The following is a 23,304-nucleotide window of genomic DNA, read 5'->3' on the forward strand; positions in this document are numbered from 1 at the left end:
TTACTGTTTGCCTGGGCTGGTATCCAACCACAATCCTTCTACCTGTATGGCTATGTTTTTCTGCCAGAAAAGCACATGGTGGCCAGCTTATCAGAAGCTGAAGTGCTCAGCCCAGAGGTTCTGTTGGTGGATGTTTATTAAGATGGTCCGATGGGAAGGCTACCAAGGTGGACTGTGGTCTCATTTCAGCAGTCTAGGGTCATATCTTGGAAATGGCATCCAAAGTAGACTTGGCAAGGTTGCCAGCCCCTAGCCATCATGTATCATCAGCAGTCATCAGTACTGGCTGTCAGCAGTAGCTCCCTAGGCACAAGGCCAAGGTATTGTCTGTGCCCTTAGGGTGACAAGTGCTTTTAACCTCATTCATCGGCAAGTGTGAGTCTGCTTTGCACAGGCATAGTGCACAAAAACTTCACCCTTGAGGGGCACGTCTAGGAAAAAGACATCAGAGTCCTTAATATACGCAGAGAGAAAAACAGCTCTCCTCCTAGGGTTTGATCTTTGTGTTCTTGACCAGGCAGCCCTGCTGAGTGGCAAAGAACCACCAAGCTTCTGCCATCTCTGTGGCTTGGACATAAAAACCTACAACCCTGGCCACCCGATGTGGTGCCAGGCCTCTCTAGAAGCTGCATTGGCTTCTTCCTGGACCTCTGGGCTCTCCCACAACCTTAGCATCACCTGCATTTGGTGTTTTCCTGAAGAAAAAGATAGGCATCTCCATTAAAACTTGTGAGAGACCACTATGTTGTTTTTCATAGCAACAGCACCACTTTACCCTCCCAGAGTAGTTCATGGGCTTCCTGTTTCACCACATCCTCTGGTTTTTTTTATTGTAACCATCCTAATGGATGTGAATTGTTATTTACAAAATCACTGTAGTTTTATTTTGCATTCCCCTCATAGTCAATAATGTTCCGCTCTTTTTATGTGGGCAGAGACTTTGACTAGACATTTCTCCTGAGAAGATATACAAATGGCCACATTTGTGGGTTTTAGTCCATTTATTGTATTCTTGTCATCTTAAGTTTTAGGATTTCTTTCTATATTGTAGATGTTAATCCCTCTGATACATAAGATGTTTTAATTTGGTGAAATATATTCTGCCTACTTTTTTCTTTTGTTGCCAAAGAATGATCAGCTCCTATGTCATGAAACTTTCCCCTTGTGTAATAGTTTCAGTTCTTGTATTTTTGTCTGTCTGCTGTTGCATTTTTGCAACAGCCTATTGTTTACACAGAGTAGCCCTGTTCAGTGTGGGAGGTACTACACAGGATATGAATGATGGGGTGGGGCCTCAGGCCATCTTTAATATTTTAAAAAAATTGTTATTGTACAGGTGATGTTCAGAGGGGTTACAGTTAGGCAAGTCAGGTAATCAGTACATTTCTTTTTGAACCATGTCACCTCTTCCCATGTTTTCTCTCAGTTTTCCCCTCCCAACTCCCCTCCCCTTCCCTCAAATAATATAGTTCAACATAGTGTCTAGTGAGTATTACTTCTGCATTTGTTCACCCTTTTTTCCTATGATTTCTGTGCTCCCCCAAACAGATCAACTTTATATATAAAGCAAAAGGTATAGAAATCAAAAACAGTGACAAAGGGGAGGTGCAAAAAAAAAAAAAGCGAAATATACTTGTTTCCATTTCTTGGAGTTCATTTCACTAAACATCATTGCATCATTTCATATGGTCTTATGTGCAAAACTATGAGCCTTTGTGCCTCAGGCCATCTTGCAGGCTAGTGCCTACAGGAATGCAGCGTATAGTTTTCAAATTTAAGTGGTTCTGTGAGTTTTATAGTGGAAAATCAGAATCCTTTTCCTTTCTCTCTCTGGTGCTACTCATGTTTAATTTCCATATCCCAGAGATTGCTAGCCACTTTCAATGTCTTTAAAATTGTTTTTTATTGTTATTGTTATTGTTATTTACCATCATATTCCTTAGTCATATGTTTATCCTGCCACTTTAAATTTTTTCACTTTAGATATGTCTACTAGTCTCAGGAGATTTCATGCTCTTGTGTCACCTCCTTTCCCACTCCATTCCCCCACTTCCCTTCTTCCTTCCTTGAAATAGACATAGAGTAGAACATTTAGTCAGATCCTGTTAACAGTGGTCATTATCATGGCCCTTGAGTCATCATTACTCTCCTGTTATCATTTGTTTGTCATCTGGCTTGATTTTCTGGTGATTCCTTTCATCATTTCTATACCATCTACTTCTCTAAGTCTGACTTGGTACCCATTGTGATTTATCCAGTTTAGGACAATTTGCACATAACTTCAAACCGGGGGCCAGGGGATGCTATGCATATTTATTTTATCTTATCTTCTATAGGCTGACATTCTTTCTTTTGTTTGTTTGTTTGTTTTTTGTTTTTTGGTGGGTTTTTTTGGCCAGTCCTGGGGCTTAGACTCAGGGCCTGAGCACTGTCCCTGGCTTCTTCCTGCTCAAGGCTAGCACTCTGCCACCCGAGCCACAGCGCCACTTCTGGCCATTTTCTGTATATGTGGTGCTGGGGAATCAAACCCAGAGCCTCATGTATGCGAGGCAAGCACTCTTGCCACTAGGCCATATCCCCAGCCCTAGGCTGACATTCTTATGTCCATACCTTGTTGCACAAGATATGCAACTCCTAGTTGCACAGGTAACACATGTAAACACATCATCGTACAGTAATACAGCAAATATACACTAAATATAAGAGGTAACATCTCTGAGGAGGTAGAAGGCTGATGTCTATATCTTTGGGATGTCTGTTCATTGTAATAGGTCTCCATATTTTTTGTCTGTTCATATAAACTTATTTTAGCCACTGTGCAATTGCCCAAAGTTTCAGTGTATCCTCATCTTGCCTTGTTCCTCTGTCAATAAGTGCTAGGTTATGTCCACTGAGACACCAGCAATGAGCCCTTGCTGGTGTATCTTTGTGTGCATGTACACAAATTGGATAGATTCCTAGGGGTGAGATTTGTTGGGTCATTTGGTATATTTATTTTGAATTTTTATAGATACTGTCAAATTGACCTCCAAAGAGGCTCCAGTGCATCCCCAGTCTGGAGTGTGGAAGCTTTCCTCTGCCCTGTACACTTGCCTACGTTGCCTACCGTTGGTCTTTTCCATCTGGTCTTCATCACCAGGCCCATCCCTTCCACCACATAAGGTCCTCCTCAGGTCCATAGTGGTGGAAGTAGAAATAGACTTCAGAGAGATTTCTTTAGGGGTGCTTTGTTTGGGAAGCCGGGAAGGTAACGAATTTTCTTTTTTTTTTTTTTTTTTTCTGCCAGTCCTGGGGCTTGAACTAAGGGCCTGAGCACTGTCCCTGGCTTCTTTGTGCTCAAGGCTAGCACTCTGCCACTTGAGCCACAGCACCACTTCTGGCTTTTTCTGTGTATGTGGTACTAAAGCATCGAACCCAGGGCTTCATGCATGCTAGGCAAGCACACTACCGGTAAGCCACATTCCCAGCCAGGTAAAGGATTTTCATGGCCTCCTCTTTTCTGAATGTCATTAAGACCAGAAAACTTCCCCAAATCTTCTCCTCACACTGATTCACTGCTTTTCTCTCCTGCTTCTGTTTTTGACTGATTTCACCAGAAGAACCTGATCTTCCCCCTTCCCCCTGTGTAAGGAATAAGCAGAGAAGTCATAGAACCCAGAAAACTTAGTGAAAGATGTGTAAGGAAAATAATAAAAGGAAGAAACTGTTTGATGTATTTTTCATATAAAATTTGGAAAAGCAGAAGATGGGGGCTGGGAAAGGAGGGAGGGAAGAGATTATTCACGGTAATGGGAACCAAATGTTGGCAAGGAAGCCGGCAGCATTCTCACACTCTTCCTGTCAACCCCATGGCTTTTCAAAGCAATGATAATGGAGAGCCACACCTTAACCCTTCCATACCTGGACAGTTCCTTCCAGTATGCAGCAGAGGCTGTTGTCCACCATGAAGGAGGCCAGTGCATGGACAGTTTCTGTGCTCCTCTGCCACCATGGCTGAATGTAGGTGGAGGCTGGCACTGAAGAGTAAAACACCTGTTTGCCTGAGTCTGCCTGAGGACCTTGAGCAGCCTACTTGACCAATAGCTGACCTGGTTTGCATGACCATAGGCATCTCACCTTGCTTGAGGGGAACTTAAAAGGAGATGAGAGCCACATGTAGTAGGCAGTGCAGATTCTATTAACTGAATGCCCTCTGGGCCACAGTGTTATTAAGTGATGATCAGGAGAGGGCTTATTTGGAGGCCTGGGACTTTGTTTTCCTATATGTTCTCTTGTGTCACCGTGAAACCTAGATGTAAAGACTGTTTGGGGCTGAAGATCTTGCCCTGCCACTGGGACTTCCAGGTCAAGGCCAAGTACCTGTCTTTTGGTGTAACCATTCATCCAAGGAGGGAGAAGGAAAAAGGGTTATTACTAAATGAAACTCTGGGTTCTGCTGATGTCACTCCTACATAAATGCAGACTTGTTCCAACATGCCTTTAAAAGTCTACTTTTGCCAAGCACCTGTAGCTCATACTTGTAAACCTTCCTTCTCAGGAGACTTAAGATCTGAGGATTATGGTTCAAAACCAGCCCTCGCAACAATGAGACTCTTATCAACAATTAACCACCAAAAAACTGGAAATAGAGCTGTAGCTCAAGTAGTAGAGCACCAGCCTTTTGCAGGAAATAAACATTATGTTTTTTTCTCAAGTATTTGCCATTTCTGAGACCCAGCCACTGAATGTAGAGCTTAAGCTCCCTGCACCTCTGTTGCTTCATTGCTCTTCACTCCTATAAACGCTAAAAGCTTTCATGGGACAAGACAAGAAAAACATTGAGCACAGTGCCTTTCATTTCCTTTTGGTATTCATCACCATCCTCATATTGCACACAGCCAAGACTGAAACAGCTTTTGTTTGAGGCTTCTGTTGGATTTGTTGTTGTTGTTTGTCTCTTTTAACACATAGCCTCTTTTAAGACATGTATGTTGGCCAAGCTGGCTTCTAACTTTTCTATCTTTCTTCCTTGACCTCTTGAATGCTGTGATTACAGGCATACATACCATGCCAAGTGAAAATGTTTTAAAAGCCATCTTTGCGATGACCTTATTGTTTTATATTTCGTGTTTATGTCTGTGGTTTCCAGAGTTCACTTTTATATGAGGTATAAGATTCAATTTGAGATTCATATTTTGCCTATAGATGTATAAATTACTCCAATACCAGTTCTTAACAAATAAATGGCTTAAGGACTTTTGCCAAAAATCAGTTGAGTCCCTTTGTGTGGGTCTTAGCCAAGGCATATAGGAATGAGATAAATTTGTTAGAAAGTCTTTGGCAGTATTATTTTAAGTACTACCTTCTATTCTTCATTGTGACTTATCTTCGTGGTAGAGTTAGCTTCAAAAGCAGCCTTTTCACCTATTCTGAATGTGCCCTTGCAGAAATTATTTAGTCTAAACCTCTGTTATCTCATCTGTAAGATGGACTAATTACTAATTCCTATCTCATTGTGTTTCAGTGAAGGCAAAAATGATGCATATAAAGAGTCTACCCAGAGTCAGACATTTAGAAATCCACACACTAATGTAATTGATGGTGAGACTTGGCTATTCCCATGCTTAGCCACAACAAGCCACACCATACTGTGCTCTTTGCTTTCTCTGAGCTTTAACGCTTTTAATCTGCTTTATTCATCATGACCACACAGGCATTCCATTTAAAGCTGTTGTGCTGGGCTTTGCTTAAATGGCAGTATTGTTTTTGTTTTATTTGGTGTGATTTTTGGTTGTACTGGGGTTTGAACTCAGGGCTTCACACTTGTTATGCAGACACTCTTATTATTTCATTCCTATATATTCTTTATCACACTCATACCAATGTTGATTTGTGTGTCTATACCAATAGGGGTACAGTTTGTAGGAATATGAAACTTTGTATTGGTTTGTGAGAATTTTGTGTTATGTCTCATTGAACCTCAAAAGAACCCAAATAAACTGGCTAATGGTGGCTCATGCCTATATTCCTAGCTACTGAGTTCTGAGTATCAAAGTTCAAAGCCAGCCCTCACAGAACTCTAACCAGCAAAATGCCAGAAGCAGAGGTGTGGCTCAAGTGGTAGAGCACCAACCTTGAGTGAAGAAGCAATGCAAGACCCTGGGTTCAAGCCCCAGTACACAGCACGCACACACACACACACACACACACACACACAAAATATTAGCAACTAATGGTGACTACATGTTTTTGTACTAGAAAACACCAATAGCCTGAGGAAATAATACATGATTTGTGTTTACAACATAGATTCAATTTTTCCTTAGTTTGTGTGCTTACTTTTGTGGGTATAACTCACTTTCACAGATGTGAGCCAACACAGGCAAATTTGAACATCAGTTTTAGATGGTAAGAAATCACTTGAGGAAACATGAGTCTAGGGAATGAAAATTGTACTGGTATTGCTCCTGTTTTCTTACAAGAGCTCAATCATGCAGGTGTTAGTCAACATTGAGTCTTTTAACTGCCATCTGTCATTTCAGCTATGGGTTAACAAGCGTGTTTTAACAACTGTAGTGTTTCAGACGAAACACATATAAAGAAGGAAGAGGTAATAAAAGATGTCTGTTAGCTTCTATCATTTTTTGACTCAATGTATGGGGAATCAGGCTGGGAGACAGACACGGATGAATCATGCATTTCTTCTCAGCAAGTGCAGTGTCTGAATTTAAAGTTGTAGAGGTAAAGAACTATGGTGGGTGCAATCCCTTAAATACAGATTCTGTATTTCCTTTTTCCTTTTTTATAGTGGTACTGGAATTTAAACTCAGAGTGTCATGCTTACTAGGCAGGTACCCTACTGCTTGAGCCTCACCTCCAGCCCATCTTTAATCACATACCAAACCTGATTTGAGTCTCTGTACCAAGAGAGCCCAGCTTGTAGGAATATGAACCTTCTCATTGATTTATATGAAAGTTGTATATGAACTTAAAGAACCAAATAAAAAGAACACAAGTCCAAAATACTAGTAGTAAATAGTAACAAAATGTTTTTGTACTTCAGCTCCTTTAATAGCTAACTTACTTTGTATCAGCAATTGTTCTAAAAACCGGACATGTGTTTGTTGATTTGGCGCTCACAGCCCCTTGAGCCATCTCTTGTCATTCCCACTTTACAGAAGGAGAAACGAAGCCCAGAGAAAATAAAGTGACTTGACCAAGGTGACATAATTGGTGAATGGTGGTCAGGACTGAATCATAGCAATATGGTAGCAGATGCTCTTGACTGCTCTGACAGGAATTCTCCTTGTATGTCAGTCACTTTATGGGCTTGTTAATACACAGATTCCTGGGCCACCACACTGCAGAGTAGTCTGATGTGAAGCTCAGTTATTGTCAAGGTGCTGTTAATGTGTATGCTTTGATCCGGAGACCATACTTCAAGAGCAGCTGTCCTCTTCTGAGCTGCCTTACTTTAGGCTGGTGATGAAGTGGTTTTAAGTGCAAACACTTGGAGAGCAGGATAGTAGATGTGCAGTTTCTGATCCTAACAGACACACCATGTCCATGTTTTGTACCCCTGTGACCTTGGGCTAGCCCCTCTAGTTACTTTCAAGTATGTGCCATTGTAGCTGTGATATGGACTTAAATGAGACTACTTTCTAGTATGATGAAGGGTTGTTTCCATAGATTGTGTATTGAAGGCAGCTTGGGAATAGACTTTGTGAAACAGCATGTCTTTACTGTAGGAGAAAAAGGTTTTAACCAAAATTAAACATTTTAATCTGCCTTTGACCTCATTACTTCTTAAAATATAAAATTTCCTTTCTTGTGATTGCCTTGGTACTTTCCCTATTTAGAAAAAAAGATTTTTACTTACAAAGAAAAAAAGGACAGGTGGAAAAGGTTCAAAAAGGAATAAGGGTGGAGGCTTTGGAGTTGTCTCTAATTTCCTTTGGCCAACTGAAGGAAGGGGCAGAGGCAAGTTACTGGATCCAGAAAAGCTATGGACTTGACTGTGCCAAGTTGCTTGCTGTTTGGTATCCCGGGGAAAATAAAAGAAGTGAAGGGAGTCTTAACTGAGGTGACAGGGCAGGAATTCTGCATAGGTGACACTTTTCAAGCTGTTGTGTGCACCAGGTTTGAACCCGGCTACAAGTCAGTGTTGAAATTCTTGGAAACTGGCATGTCTGCTGCCTGAACATTCATGCTTAAAGCTTTTCCTGGCTTGTCTTTGCAGAGTGTGAAAGCTAAGTGGTGGCAGGCCAGCTGTAGTGCATGTACCTCCTTATTGTCACAAGGCACCAGCCTTTTCCCTTGATTTGAAAGAAATCCTGCTGAGCTGGATTCAGTCTTCATTGTTGAATGAACTGGTGTCAGGGAGTTCTCCTTTGGCTCTCTTAAAGGTCACTCTTTGCTCACTTCGTTTTTAGCTCACCGCTACATTTTTCAGGCTCCATGTGGTATGCTGGTTATGCCAAAATAAAGAGCTTGATCCAAAGATATTTCTTGTTCCTAAGGCTAAAGATCAGCCTATCTTCTCAGATCGAGCAAGCTAATAGATAATGAACCTAAGAGTCTCTGTCTACATAATGTTCCCTTCTAGAACAAGGCTATGAACTTAATTTTTAAAAGATTTAGTTTAATATCCAGCTTTGTGTTCCATAAGGCTTGCTCCCAGAGTAGATCTCTGCCAGATGTACTAAGAAATCCAAGTTTGTCCTTAATTTCCTCTTCCTGGGGACCGTTTCATCAATCATGGAGAGTGGTAGGGGTGTGGAGACAGCAGAAGTCTGGTCCACATTTTGAATCCATTGTCAAGTCTAGCTGGCTGTGATTTTGTTGCACTTTAAAAAGGACAGGCATATCAACTCCTAATTTTTGGATACAGTATCTCAGAGTGTCCTTCACAAACTTAATTTTATTGTCATACAGTTATTTAACAAAATCAAATGGAGTTAGCCCAAAGCCTTCCTCCCCAGATTTTGCCCTATCATCACTACTGCTTGCTTCTTTTTCCTTTGCTACATCTCTCTTTATCAAATGATTAACCAGAAGCCTACCCTCTGAATTGCTTGTGATTCTGTGTTTCAAATTGGATCTATTATCCTGGATCCTATTTAATCTCTTGATCTCTTCTGATTTGGGGGAGTGCTTTTTTTAAAAAAAAAATGGTTTTGATCCACCTTATATTATTTTTAATTGTATTTTTATTATCTTTCGTTGTACAAAGGAGTTACCATTCAACAAATCAGCTTGTAAGTACAATGCATCTTGATTTTTGAGCCACCTTATTTTTAATTTGTGGTCCTACTCTTGCTTTCAGATCTTCTATGAAGATGTGTAGGTTTGTTTTTCAACTGTTAATTGATATGCAGTTATGTCCTTAGTCACATTTTTAGTTTTTAGTGCCCATATTTGTCCTAGCCAAGCCCTCAACTCATCAGGAAAAATGAAACTCACCAAGAGTTAAACTACTGAATCAGTCTAATTTTCTTTATTGCATTACTGTGCCCAAAGAAAAACAGTTCTTGTGATTATTAATTCCTGCTCTGTCTCTAATGCTGTGATAGTGCTTCAGTACGTGATTAAAATACAAAGAGCGAGCTCATACACTGGAAAAGGAAGGGGAGCAATAAATTTAGATGTTAAATACATAAACCAATCATTGAGATGTCAGTTTCAAGCCAAAATCTAGTAGATTAACAGATTTGGCAGCCCTTAGAGAAGGAAAACAGAATTGCTTAAGTCCTGTGTTGATTCATTAAAATAAATAAATAAATCATGTTGGACTAATGTCATTTTCCTTCATGGTAGAAGTCATTAATAGAAGAAGATGGGGGACTAAAAAATAATGACTGTAACTGAATTTTTGTAAAGCATAATGAAGTATTGTGTATACAAATAAGAAATATGAGAAAATAGCATCAATAAGAATATTTAGTATCTGAACAAGTAACTGTACCCCAAACAATGAACCAGGGTTAGCTTAGAATTGAGAGCCTGGGTTATATCATTGGTTTCTGTTGGCTATTTTATCAACTAATTTACTTAGACATTGATATTTACTTAAGTACCTAGGCACTTTTGTGTCTAGAAAACACGCAAATCCTATTTTCAATGACATGAAATAGTATATACCTTTATGACAAATCAAGATTTACAGTAGTTTAGAGAGGAGACTGTTGAATTACTTAATAGGGGAAAATGTACAACCCTTTTAATAGGTTTAAAAATTTAGGTATGAGAGAAAGCTTATAAGTTTGAGCTGACTATAAATGTAATCATTAACAGTGGAATAAGAATAAAAAGTTCTAAGACTAATATTCGCATGCCAGAAAATGTTCACAATTCAATATTACATGAAAAAAAATCAGATTATATATACAGAATCACTGTTTGGGTAAGGAAAATACAGAGGGAAATTCTGCACCACAATGCTCATTAGGCGGACATGGATGCACACTCCTGTAAGTTCAACCTTTGGGAGCCTCAGGCAGGAAGCTTAAAACTTACAGGCAGGGCTGGGAATGTGGCCTAGTGGCAAGAATGCTTGCATTGTATACATGAAGCCCAGGGTTCGATTCCCCAGCACCACATATATAGAAAATGGCCAGAAGTGGCACTGTGGCTCAAGTGGCAGAGTGCTAGCCTTGAGCAAAAAGAAGCCAGGGACAGTGCTCAGGCCCTGCGTCCAAGGCCCAGGTCTGGCAAAAATAAATAAATAAATAAAACTTCAAGGCAAGCCTGGGCTCTGAATGAGACTGCCATTAAAAAAAAAAAGTGTTTTTGACAAAATGTTTATAGTAGGGCTGGGGATATGGCCTAGTGGCAAGAGTGCCTGCCTCGGATACACGAGGCCCTAGGTTCGATTCCCCAGCACCACATATACAGAAAACGGCCAGAAGCGGTGCTGTGGCTCAAGCGGCAGAGTGCTAGCCTTGAGCCAGAAGAAGCCAGGGACAGTGCTCAGGCCCTGAGTCCAAGGCCCAGGACTGGCAAAAAAAAAAAAAAAATGTTTATAGTAGGCATGTTGTTAGGCCATACATAACTTTGGCTTTAAATCTTTTTGTGTTCTTCATTTTTAAGACATTAAAATGTAGTATCTTTAAAAAATACTGCTTTTTGGAGGGGCATCAGTGGCTCGTGCCTACAATCCTAGCTACTCAAGAGGCTGAGATCTAGGGATCAAGGCTCAAAGTCATCCTGGTCAGGAAAGTCTGTGAGACTCTTATCTCCAGTAAGCTATCCCCCAAAAAGCTGAAGTGGAGTTCTGACTGGTAGAGCACTAGCCTTAAGCAAAAAGAACCTCTGGGACAATGCCCAGGCCCTGAGTTCAAGCCCCAAGACTGGACATAGCATTGCTGGTGATTTAAGTTTAGAAGAAGCAAAAAGCAGAGTGAGGAGTGGTAATCTCCCTTATTGATCTCTCCCTGACCAGCAGCCCCACATTCTCCTGCCCATGGTTGGCACACTTTCTAGCAGGCTTCTACCATGAGCAAGTCCCCTCCAGCAGGGCCTGCCATGCCACAGCTCTTGCTGGTGGGTAAGAGCAGCAAGTAGACTTTGTGCTTCCACTGACTTCCCAAGTGACTAGAAAGGCCTTGTTTGTATCTTGTAGTTTTGTTGCCCTCACTTATTACCAGGTTACTCCACATGGCCCCAGTACTTGATAAGGCGATTAGAAATACAACTTTGTCTCTCTTCTTTCTATAAAGTAATAGAATTGCTCGCACCTGTTTCTTTGTGTGCCTGTTGTATCTCCTCACCCCATGCAAGAGCTTAGATTCACTCTCCATAGAAACAGTGTTAATAATAACATTTCTTATATTTGCCAGACATTGTGCTAAAAATGCTTTACATGGATTATCACATTTAATCCTTGGACTAGGCCAATGAGAAGTGGGATGGATTTTTATTCTCACAGTTGAAACCACAGTGCAGAGACATTAAATGTGTTGCTTTTTTAGAGACAAGGGTATGAACCAGCAGTTCTGCATCCCAGCTCTAGGTCCCAAAGCTGCTTCCTTCTCTTCTAGGATGGTACAGTTTAGAATCTGTGGTGTGGATCCAAGGGTACAAAACTCTACTACTTCAGAATTCTCCTACTAACTCAGCTCTGGCTTTGGTTTTGATTTGTTTCCAGCACTCAAAACCTCTTACTTCTTTGTGCCTTCTTTCTTAGGTTATTTCTTTAATCCTTTCCCAAGAACCTCTCATCATATCAAATAAACAAAATATTTTTTAAGCCCTTTCACCCCATTCTCAAGCAGGAAGTTCAGCTTGCACTTAGAATTTCATATTATACTCTTGTACTTTCAACTGAGCATACAGGTTGTCAGAAGTTCACATGATTTTTTTCCAGGTTATTCTGAGCTTTTTAGTATTTCTAGTACTCACTTTTATACTTTAATTTTTACTGCAGAAGAACCCTCTTAACATAACTTTGTAGATTCAAAGTGAAAATAATAGAAGGAACTAAAAGTCAAAAGTTAGTTTCATTAATATACTGTAACATTATTAGAGATAGTTTTAAAATTATTTCTTTTTTAACTTTCTTTTTATTGTCTAAGTGATGTACAGAGAGGTTACAGTTTCATACGTTAGGCATTGGATACATTTCTTGTACTGTTTGTTACCTCCTCCCTCATTTCCCCCCTCCTCTCCCCCTCCCCCTTTTCCTCTCCCCCCGCCCCATGAGTTGTTCAGTTGGTTTACACCAAACAGATTTGTAAGTATTGCTTTTGTAGTTGTTTGTCTTTTTATCCTGTGTCTCTCGATTTTGGTATTCCCTTTCACTTTCCTAGTTCTAATACCAGTATACACAGTTTCCAGTGTACTCAGATAAGATACAGTCATAATGCAGGTACAACCACAGGAAGGGGATACAAGAGGATCATCAACAATAGAAGCTACAGTTTCACATGGCATATTGAAAGTAATTACAACAGTGATATAACAGTCGTTTCCGTAACATGGAGTTCATTTCACTTAGCATCATCTTATGTATTCATAAGGGCATAGCTATTGGGCTCTTGTGATCCTCTGCTGTGACTAGCCTAAACCTGTGCTAATTATTCCCTAGAAGGGAGACCATAGAGTCCATGTTTCTTTGGATCTGGCTCACTTCACTTAGTATACTAAAATATTTCAACATATAAATTCTCTAAGAATTAAAGCACCTGTTACAAAGAAAATGAACTCTGCTACAAGGCTCCTGAAAGGCACTCCACTTAAAAAATGTTAGGCACTAAATTTACTTGTCTTGCTCTCAGTGCTCCAGTCAGCACATCTCAGCAGTTAAAGCTAATGCCTGATTTACCATGTAGATTTTAAAATGTTAATAAATGGTTTCACTGTTACTGGATTTGTATCTAAATTCAATTAACCTTTATTTTTTCACTAATCAAAGTAGTTCTCAGTCATTCATTAAAGGCATTTTGTAATCAGCTGTATTTTTTATTCACAGAGCCTATACTGTATAATTTTAATGCTAAATTTAACTATCATGACTCCTGGAACTCCCTTCTGGCTACATATGACTCTAATGTTATAATACATTATCAGGCTTAGTTCTTCAGAACCAGCCTTTCTTTCTGCCTTTCAGCTATTGTGCTCATGTACATCAATATTGCTATATTTGTTGTTGTTGTTTTTTCTTAATTATTGTCAAAGTGATATACAGAGAGGTTACAGTTTCATACCTTAAGCCTTGGGTACATTTCTTGTACTGTATTTGTATTCCTCTTGCTTCAGAACTTTATGCCAGATTATGTCATCCTGTAGAATAGTAGATTCTTACCAGGATCATTATGAGATAGGCTAGTTTTCCCTTACTCTCACTTGACACTGTTCCTCCTGGTCTTTAAACCCCCTTGGAAGTACCACATGCTGTGCCTGACTTTACTTGTCCAGACCGTGAGCTTTTAGGAACAGGAACTTCATATTTTTCTTCTCCATATTCCCTAAACACCTAGGAATGTTATCCAGTAAATGTGAGTTAGATTGCATTGAAAATGAAACAACTCCTTAAGCATATATTTTACCATAGGACGGGGAAAAGTAATTTTATAACTAAAATCAGAAAAGCATTATAGCATGTATACAGAAGAATAAATAATAGCTGAGGTTTTAATGAAAGGGATATATTTTCATGTTTGTCTTTTTTAAAGTTGAAGTATAATTTACCTGAGCCAAACAACATATATTTTACACATTCAGTTCCATTTTTCAACCATCTGATATATCCGTGTGGTCACAGATATATAACTTGACACAACATATAGAATATTTCCATCTTTCTTCAGAATTCCCTTATGTGCCTAGCTAGTCAGTCTCCATGACAGCCCTCTTGTGTCTCCCACGATACATTACTTTTGCCTATTCTTTGTATTTTAAGTGGGATCATACTGTATTTGTTCTTTTTGGTCTGCCTTCTTTCATTCAACACATTTGACCTTCACCTATTTTGTTGCTTATATTAATAGTTCAGTCCTTTTCACTGACTAGCATTTGTACCATATAAATATGTAGCAATTAGTTTATCCATTTTCCTGATAGGTATTAGATTGGTTCTGATTTTTGAAAATTATGAATACAAGTTCAATGGAAATTCTTTTAAGCTTTTTTTTTTGGTAGCCATATGTTTTTAATTATTTTGGGTAAATACTATAAGAGTGGAGTTGTGGGTTCATGTAAGTGTATATTTAACTTCACAAACAACTGACTCATTTTTCTGAGATTATTTTACACTCAGTCAGCAATGTGTAAGGATTGCTTCATGTGATTACCAACATTTAATATTGCTATTTGCTTTTTTATTTTAGTTATAACAGATATAATTTTTAATCATTTTAATAGATTTTTTTTTTGTATTTCCCTGTTACTACTGATGGTGGGAATTTCTCATGTGCTTACTGGGCATTCTCTCTCTCTCTCACTCTCACTCTCTTTCTTCTCTCTTTCTCTTTCTGTATCTCTCCCTCTCCCTCTCTTTCTTTCCCCTTCCCCTCTCCCTTTCCTTCTCCCTCTCCTTCCTATTCCTATTTGTCTCCCTTCCAATTTGTTAGTATTCCACTTGTGTTGTTAAACAACTATATAAGATAGATACAGTCATTATATTTCCATTTTGAAGCTGAGAAAACTTGATAAAGACACAGAGAAGTTAGTTGCACTGAATGAAGGTCGTGCTGTACAGATCCCTTCCCTGCTGTGCTCTCCTCATCCATTTGGTCTCCCTGAATATGACTCAAGCCCAGCTGCTCTGGGAGGCATTTGTAATGGGACACACGTACTCATTTCCTGTAAAACCATGCTAATTGTATCCCTGGAAATACCCCAAAGCCAAGGGAGATTTCCCCCATATCACAATGCCTCCAATCACGTACCTCCCTGCTTGTGAGACTCCTGTCATCTGTAGAGTTTGCTGCACTTACTGAGTGCCAGGGTTACTTTGCTTGTGGTGGAGAATTTATAGATGAAGAAAACATAGCCTCTGCTATCTTTAAGTTTCTGCATTTTCACAACATGTATTTTCCTTGTATGTGACTGTTCCTGGCGTTTCTAGTTATTTAGCATCCTTGAGCTCTACTTATTAAATGTCAGTAATACCACACATCTATACATCAACCCCATCAGGAGGAACAAGGGCATCCTTATACCTGGTAGCTCTAGTTTGGCAGAGATTGGATTGAGTGAACTGGAGAAATGACCAGTGGACTCACGCCAGTGTACAACTGTCACAGCACAGCTCTCTGCCTCACCCCACCTTCTGCTCTTGTGACATCACATCACTTGCAGGAATCTTGGTGCTGAAAGCATGTCTTTGTAGAGGATACAGCTGCATGCTGAGATTTTGCTATGCATTTTTCAAATTTCCTCTTAAGTTTGCTAAAAACCGTATCTATCTGATGGTACAGATAATAAACCAGAGGGGAAAACAGAGCCTTTCTATATGTTTGGTTAAAAGTTGGGATGTACAGTCAGAAGGCAATTATGGAGAGAAATGTTTCATCCTGGAGAGTAGCATTGAGATGTAGACAGTAAAATGAAGTTCTTAAAGGCTAAAGCGGCTATATTTAGAAAAGTATGCCATACTGATACCTACCTACCAGTTACTTTCTTATTTTTGGACATAGGGTCTTTCTGTTTTGCCCAGTTTGGCCTCGAATTCTTTTTTTTTTTTAACTAAACCTCTTTTTTTTTCTTTATTGTCAAAGTGTGATACAGGGGGGGTTATAGATTCGTATGAAATGTAGTGAGTACATTTCTTGTACTTGTTGCCTCCTCCCTCATTTCCCCCCCCCTCCAAAAGTTGTGCAGTTGGTTTACACCAAATGTTTTTGTAAGTGTTACTTTTTGAATGGTTTGTCTTTTTGTTCTTTGTCTCCTGATTTTGGTATTCCCTTTCCCTTCCCCAGTTCTGTTACCCATATAAACAGTATCCAGGATACTTGAATGTAATACAGTGGTAGCGAGGGTACAGCCGCAGGAAGGGAGTATGAGAGAAACAAAAGTAAACAAACCAATCAGTCAAACAAACAGACAAGGAAAAAGAGAAAAAAAAGGAGCATGAGGTCACATGACATGTTGAGAATAATTACAACAGTGGTATAACTCTTGTTTCCGTAACGTGGAGTTCATTTAACTTGGCATCTTCTTATGTGGTCATATAGGTGTAGCTTTTGGGGTATTTTGGTCTTCTACCATGACTAGCCTATTCATGTACTAACTATTCCCTATGAGGGACACCATAGGGTTTATGTTTCTTTGGGTCTGGATCACTTCACTTAGTATGATTTTTTTCCAAGTGCTTCCATTTCCTTATGAATGGGGCAGTGTCATTCCTTCTGATGGAGGCATAGAATTCCATTGTGTATATGTACCACATTTTCCTGCTCCACTCGTCTACTGAGGGGCATCTAGGTTGGTTCCATGTTTTAGCGATGACATGTTGTGCTGCAATGAACATAGTTGTGCTGGTGGCTTTAGTGTGGCCTTGCTTGTAGTCTTTTGGGCAGATGCCCAAAAGTGGGGCTTGAGAAATTCCCCCTTTCTCAGCCTTCTGAGCATGTGAGGTATGGCTTTGAGTATATATGAAACATAAGTAAATTTTATATTTAAACCTGAGTTCCTTCTCCAGTTACATGTGTACACACACACACACACGTTCAGAAACAAAACAAACAAACAAAACAAAAAACAACAAAACATGGAAACCCCTCCAGTTCTAAGCATTTTGGAAGGAATCTTGTGAAATTTTAGAGTGGATGATCGAATCTCAGAATTTTGGTAGGGTAGAAAATATATTACTAGTAATATGTAGGATAAATTCAAGTCCAAGAAAATGGGATGGCATTTAGAATGGAAAGAAAAGCTATTAGATGCTGTAGAAATACCTAGATTTATAAACTCAGAAACCAGAAATCAAGAAAACCCTAAAGTACAGCATACCCTGCCTCCTTTGTGTCAGCCATTGGTTGCCTCACATATCATGTGCCCTAGATGTTTGTGCTTTTGGTGTGAGGCACAGTGGGCTGAGCAGCCCCACTGCCATTCAGAGCAAGCAAGTTTTTCATGGCACTCATTACAACGTACAGCTGAGCATCCCCTCACCCCCACCCAGTGTTGCACTATAAAAATTCCTGTCTCTATGCTAAAAGCCTCTGCTTGCTTGAGAAATTTCCTTTTGTGATTTCCAGGCTGAGCTTATGTTACTGATGAGATTAAAAACAGATTTCATTATAAAAGTTTATGATGTTCCACTCTGCTCAATATATGTGCAGTTGGAAGAACATGCTTCTTTTCTTACCCATGGTCCCTTAGTTGAACATCTCTTGTCCACTGTCCTACCCTCCTTGCATGTGTAGACCCTGCCTCTGGTCACATACCTGAGAACTTGGGCTTGGCTTCCCCAAATAAGGGCGCTTAGTTCAGACTCCAATTTCTGATGTGAAACACAAGAATGTTAAAACAAATGCCTCCTATGAATGTTCTTATTATAACAAGTTTTAGCAAACAAAACCAATCTAGCTACCCAGTGAGATGAATTCTGATATAATTACAAATTATATAATTCCTCTAATATCTAAACACTGAATCTAGATTGCAGCAAGCCAGTTGCTATGTGTGACTTCTGAGCTTTAGTCCAGCGATCATAAATAGCTTCATTTTGGTTCAAGCAGGACCTAGCCTTGTTGGCATGGAAGCCTAGAATTTCTTCAGCCAGGGAAAGTCTTTGTTTTCCACCTGCCCTCTCCCATTGTGCTATTAATTCACTGGGGACCCACTCTTGCCTTTAACCTTCTCTTCATTTAAAGCTGAATACCTCTCTACTGTTCTTCCTTCTGCTCAACAGCTCATTCAGTGCCTTTAACTATTCAGTCTGCTGCTTATATATTACCTTCTGCCAACTTCTTTTTTCCTTTTAATGAGAAAAGAGATAATAGGTTCTTCTGACATCTCCTTTCATAACCGTATAATCCTGCCTTATTACCATCCAGCACCCTACTTGTGAGCAGTGTAAACATTTCATTAATTTATTTAGGCATTTTTGTATTCCACCGGTGGTTGCCACATTTCACTATACCTCTAGAAGCACCTTAGGAAGGGTTTATTATATGTTCATGCTATTATGTGTTATACACTTTCCCTTTCTCTTTCTTCCTCTCCTTCTCGCCTTTTTCTCTCTCCACCCCCCCCCCCCAATGCCCCATATTGAGGCATTTCCAGAGGAATCACTGAAGACCAGTAAGTTGTGAGCTTTTTGGCACAATTCTCCAAGCATGTAGATGAGCTGCTTAACTGGAGGAGTCTTGACTGAGCATCTCATTCCTGAGTAAGGGCCAATCAGAGAGAAGATTGTATTGCATAACACCTTTTCATTCATGGACTGACTTCACAGTACCTTTTATAGATTTAGGTTTAACTGAATATTTGGAAATCTCTATTTGAGACAAGTTGGGGGAATTAGATACCTGAAGTAACCAAACTGTGATTTGGTGGGAGACTTGGATAATTTATGATGTAAGTAGATTTGTAATTCCAACCTGTATCTGGTTCTATAAAGAACAATGTCTGACAAATTTCTATTTCTTCTGGACTGTTCATATATCCACTCTTAAGAAAATTGTTTTCTCTCTCAAGGAGCCTCCAAACAGGTGGCCTTGCCTGGGAAGGAGAAGTAGAGAACAACGCCTATAGCAAGGCTACAGGGGTGGCCCCCCAGCACAAATACCACCCCACAGCAGGCAGTTTCCAACTCCATTTTGCCCTCCAGCAACTTGAACAACAGAAACTTCAGTCCCGGCAGCTTCTGGACCAAAGTCGAGCTCGGCACCAGGTAATTCAAGATAAATGTGTCCGTGTGCTTGTATCTTCCTTACTGCTGTTGGAAAAAGTTAGGTGAACAAAGGAGCAGCGAAGGATTAATTTCCCAAAAGTTTGGTGGCATTTTCCTGGATTGGATGGCTCCTGGGAAATCTCCAGTCATAATGTTGTCTTTGCTGGAAGGGGATACTCAACAGTATTTGATCTGTGGCATATAGTTGAATGTACAAAAGTCTTTATTGTCATATTTACCTTTCTGTAGCATGGTCTTTGTTTAGTGAATGTCTGATACTCTGCTTTCCAGACACTTAAAAATAGCATTTTAAGCCTCTCTATTTCTAAATGTACTATCCTGCCTTCATAGATTTTTTTTAAGGCAAAAGCGCATTATTACTCTCTCATAATCTAAACTAGTAACAAAAGAAATAACCACAAATTAGGTTGCTGGTCTTGTATAAGTGACTATTCCTTTCACAAGTGTTGTTTATTCAATCCCCTTCACATGCTAGGTACTGTTTGAAACAGTGAGGCTGTGATAGTGGTCTTACACACCAACATGTTTGCTGTTGTGGAACGCTCACATAGGAAAACGTTTTCCAAGTTTCTTACTCACTGTGTAGATAATGACAAACTTCCTAAGTATATGTGTGAGGACCTGTGTAATCAAGTATGGCCCAATGACAGAGGAAGAACGGCCTCACACGACAGGCCCAAATTATATTTTTCTTGATGGTTGAGGATTAGAATCCGATCCCATGTTCTTCAGTAGGGTTATAGGGCTGACCCTTTTATTTGATTGTGGAAGAAATACCTTTTATTAGTTTGATCCCTTGCCAAAATTGTATGCACCAATTTATACAGAATTATGTATGTATTCCAGGTGAAGGCAGCATTTCAGTCTTCCTTCATCCTTTTAGTAAAATAGTAGCCTTATTTGTCTTTTCAACTTCTATGGGAGTTCTTTCTGTCACTGTGACAAATACTTGAGAAGGTCAACTTAAGGGAGAGAAGATTTCTTTTAGCTCATAGTTCCAGAGATTTCAATCCATGGCCTGTTAGCTCCATTACTTTAGGCCTATGGCATGGCAGATAAAACTATGGAGGAAAAATTGTGGCCAGAAAACAGTAGAGTAAGTGGCAGAGCCACTTATACCTTTCAAAGATGTGCCCCTAGAGACCTCCTTCCTTTAATTAGTCCCCACCTTCCACTGAGTCCCAGTTGTCTATTCACATTTTGAATCCATTAGTGGATCAGACCATTCATGGGCCAGAGCCCATGCTTTACTAGTTTCCTAGACAGCTCTCAGTCCAGTCAAGTTGATAATCAGATTTAGCCTTCAAGAGGGTAAAGTATCTCACATCTGTAAGCCTGCAGCTAGTCTAGGAAAAAAATTCAAGAGGTCTGATCTCAACCAATAAAAGCTGCATGTACTGCTATACTCCTGTTATGCCAGTTATGTGGGAAGCCCAAGTAGGAGGATTGCAATCCAGCCTGGCCAGGGCAAAAAGTGAGGCCCTATTTGAAAACTAACAGAAGCCGAAAGGGCTGGGGGTGTGGCTCAAGTGGTACACTGACTGCCTAGTAAGCATAAGGCCCTGAGTTCAAAACTCCAGTACTGCCTTCAAAACTAGTATCCAGAATAAAGTAAGGGCATTTTATTATTCCAGACTGGTTTATCATTTGATTGTATTTAACTATGGTGGTATACTTTGCAGATAAATACATCATAAAAAAGGCAAGCATTTGTGAGTAAAACTCACTAGATCATTTGTACTAGAGGAAAATCCTGGCTTTTTACTTGGGAAACTGTAGAATGTGGCAACTATCTTTGACTATCACATGGTTCTTTGTCATGTAGAAATTTCCTTGTTTAGAAAATCTATGGGGCAGTGGAAGTATATACGCCATCTGTATTTTTACAATTATAGATATAAATGTATATCGTATGTTTTTTTTAATCTGTAAAATTCTTAAAGCTATTTAAATATATAAACCCATATCATTTTGAGTACTTAAGAATGCCAGCTTAATTAGATGTTATATACAGGAGACCTTACTGTCCAAGCCTCATTTTCCTTATGTGAATATAATTACTCTAATGAATCTAATGAATCATTGGTCCCTTTTGAACCACATCTTAATACTTTCAAATAGTGGGCATTTTTTTTAATGAAAGATGTTTGCAGGGCATTGAGGCTTTGGGATAGGAGAAGCTATTTTTGCTGATTTTCACTTACAGAGACAATTTCTTTTTTAAACCTTTCTCATGCTTTTGATTAGTTTCCAGCAACTCACATTCCTTTGAAAATTTAGATGACTGGATTTTTTTTCCTGAGGATTATACTGACTTAGTTTCACTGAATTATGAAGTATATGGAAAGCATGTTTTTAGAATGTGTGAAGGAGGCAGAACTCCCAAGAAGACAGTTATCTCATGTCTTCTACAGAAGGAACAGAAAATCATCCATCGTGATTTTATATATGTACGAAGCATCATTCTATTTTATCCCCTTCTAAACCAAAACTAATTTAGGTTAAAGGGTAAATTTCTAGGACTGTAGGAGAGAGCTGAAGAAACTAAATTCTATTAGCCTAGGTAGTTTTAATTAACAAAATAACAAATAAGATGTTAAATATTCTGACATCAAGACTTGGACTTGAGGGCCTTTAAGATCACTGCCTAGCATAATCAAAGCCCTAAATAAATTTAAACCCTTTGTTTTTATCCTAGCTACTTAAGCTTTACCATTATAATTACCACCAAGTTGCTGATGAAAAGCATGGTTTACACTCCCAGTATATCCTGTTTTTATGTCCTTGGGTTAATCCTTTGATTATAGGTGGTACTTCTCTAATGAACTCCTCTTGCTTTAGGTTAATTATCCTAAAGTATAGATAAGTAAAATTTGGTTAACTGCCTTTTAGATTAATAGACAGAATTGAAATTGGATTTACCTGTATTCAGCCACTAGAGATGCCTGTTTTGAGAGTAGGATGTTAAGGGGGCTTTATATTTTATATTATTATAATATACTTTACTTTTACTTTTGTAAATAGTGTGTTTCACCTAGTGATCTCCTGGTAAGTGTTTAGGGAAAGATCTCATGGCCTTTCTCCTATTACATGCAAAGCAAGTTCTCTATTCTTGGGCTGGGAATGTGGCTTAGTGGTAGAGTGCTTGCCTACCATGAATGAAGCCCTGGGTTTGATTCCTCAGTACCACATAAACAGAAAAAGCTGGAAGTGGCATTGTGGCTCAAGTGGTAGAGTACTAGCCTTGAGCACAAAGAGACTCAGGGACCAAGTACCCAGGCCCTGAATTCAAGCCCCAGGACAGGCATGAAAAAAGAAGTTCTCTCTTCTTTTCTACCTTTTTAATCAGAGCACTTAACTAGCCAACGTATTAAAGATATTAATTTCAAGAAGCCAAATTCTGATCAGGATAAGGGTTTAGAAATGGCAGCTCTAACCACTCCTGCAGAATGAGCATCTCTGTCTAGCATTGCACTCATAAATCTAGAAATTGCCACTCAGTGAATCCACATCTGAGAACAGAGATCCTAGAAAATGGTGTGGCCCTGTCCATTTCCTAGAGATCATGATTTAAAAATAAACCTACAACCATGATTCAGCAGTTTGAAAAACAATGTTTTATTTACAGGTCTACAAACTCTGTCAATAGGCAGATGGCAAATACTTTAGCTTTTGCAGGCCATGAGTCTGCTACAGCTACTCACCTCTTCCTTGATAGATTAAAACAACTATATATAAATGTATAGAAGTGTGGCTGTCTTCCAATAAAACTTTATTTGCAGAAACAGGAAGCAAGATTTGACCTCTAGTCCAGAGCAAGAGATAGACTTGAAGACCAAGTTAATATACTGGTTGTACCATCTACCTCACTTCTGATACTAATGAAAAGGGCGAGGGCTCAGTCATTTTCCCTTTTCACAAGTCTCCAAGTATGCTAATGCCACACTTATAGGGATGACACTTAG

At 39.4% G+C, this 23,304-nt stretch overlaps 1 protein-coding gene across 15 annotated transcripts in view; it reads left to right on the forward strand.

The window, feature by feature from the left end:
- Positions 1–23,304, forward strand: part of Ttll5 (tubulin tyrosine ligase like 5) — a 237,689-nt gene that overhangs the window by 155,632 nt on the left and 58,753 nt on the right. For all 15 annotated transcript variants that reach the window (XM_048362476.1, XM_048362477.1, XM_048362480.1 and 12 more), the window contains one exon: positions 19,123–19,318. In XM_048362476.1, the coding sequence (XP_048218433.1) occupies positions 19,123–19,318 (196 nt within the window). The remainder of the gene's footprint in view (positions 1–19,122; positions 19,319–23,304) is intronic.

This window comes from Perognathus longimembris, chromosome 14 (genome assembly GCF_023159225.1).
Source record: "Perognathus longimembris pacificus isolate PPM17 chromosome 14, ASM2315922v1, whole genome shotgun sequence".
Classification (NCBI taxonomy): Eukaryota; Metazoa; Chordata; class Mammalia; order Rodentia; family Heteromyidae; genus Perognathus; species Perognathus longimembris.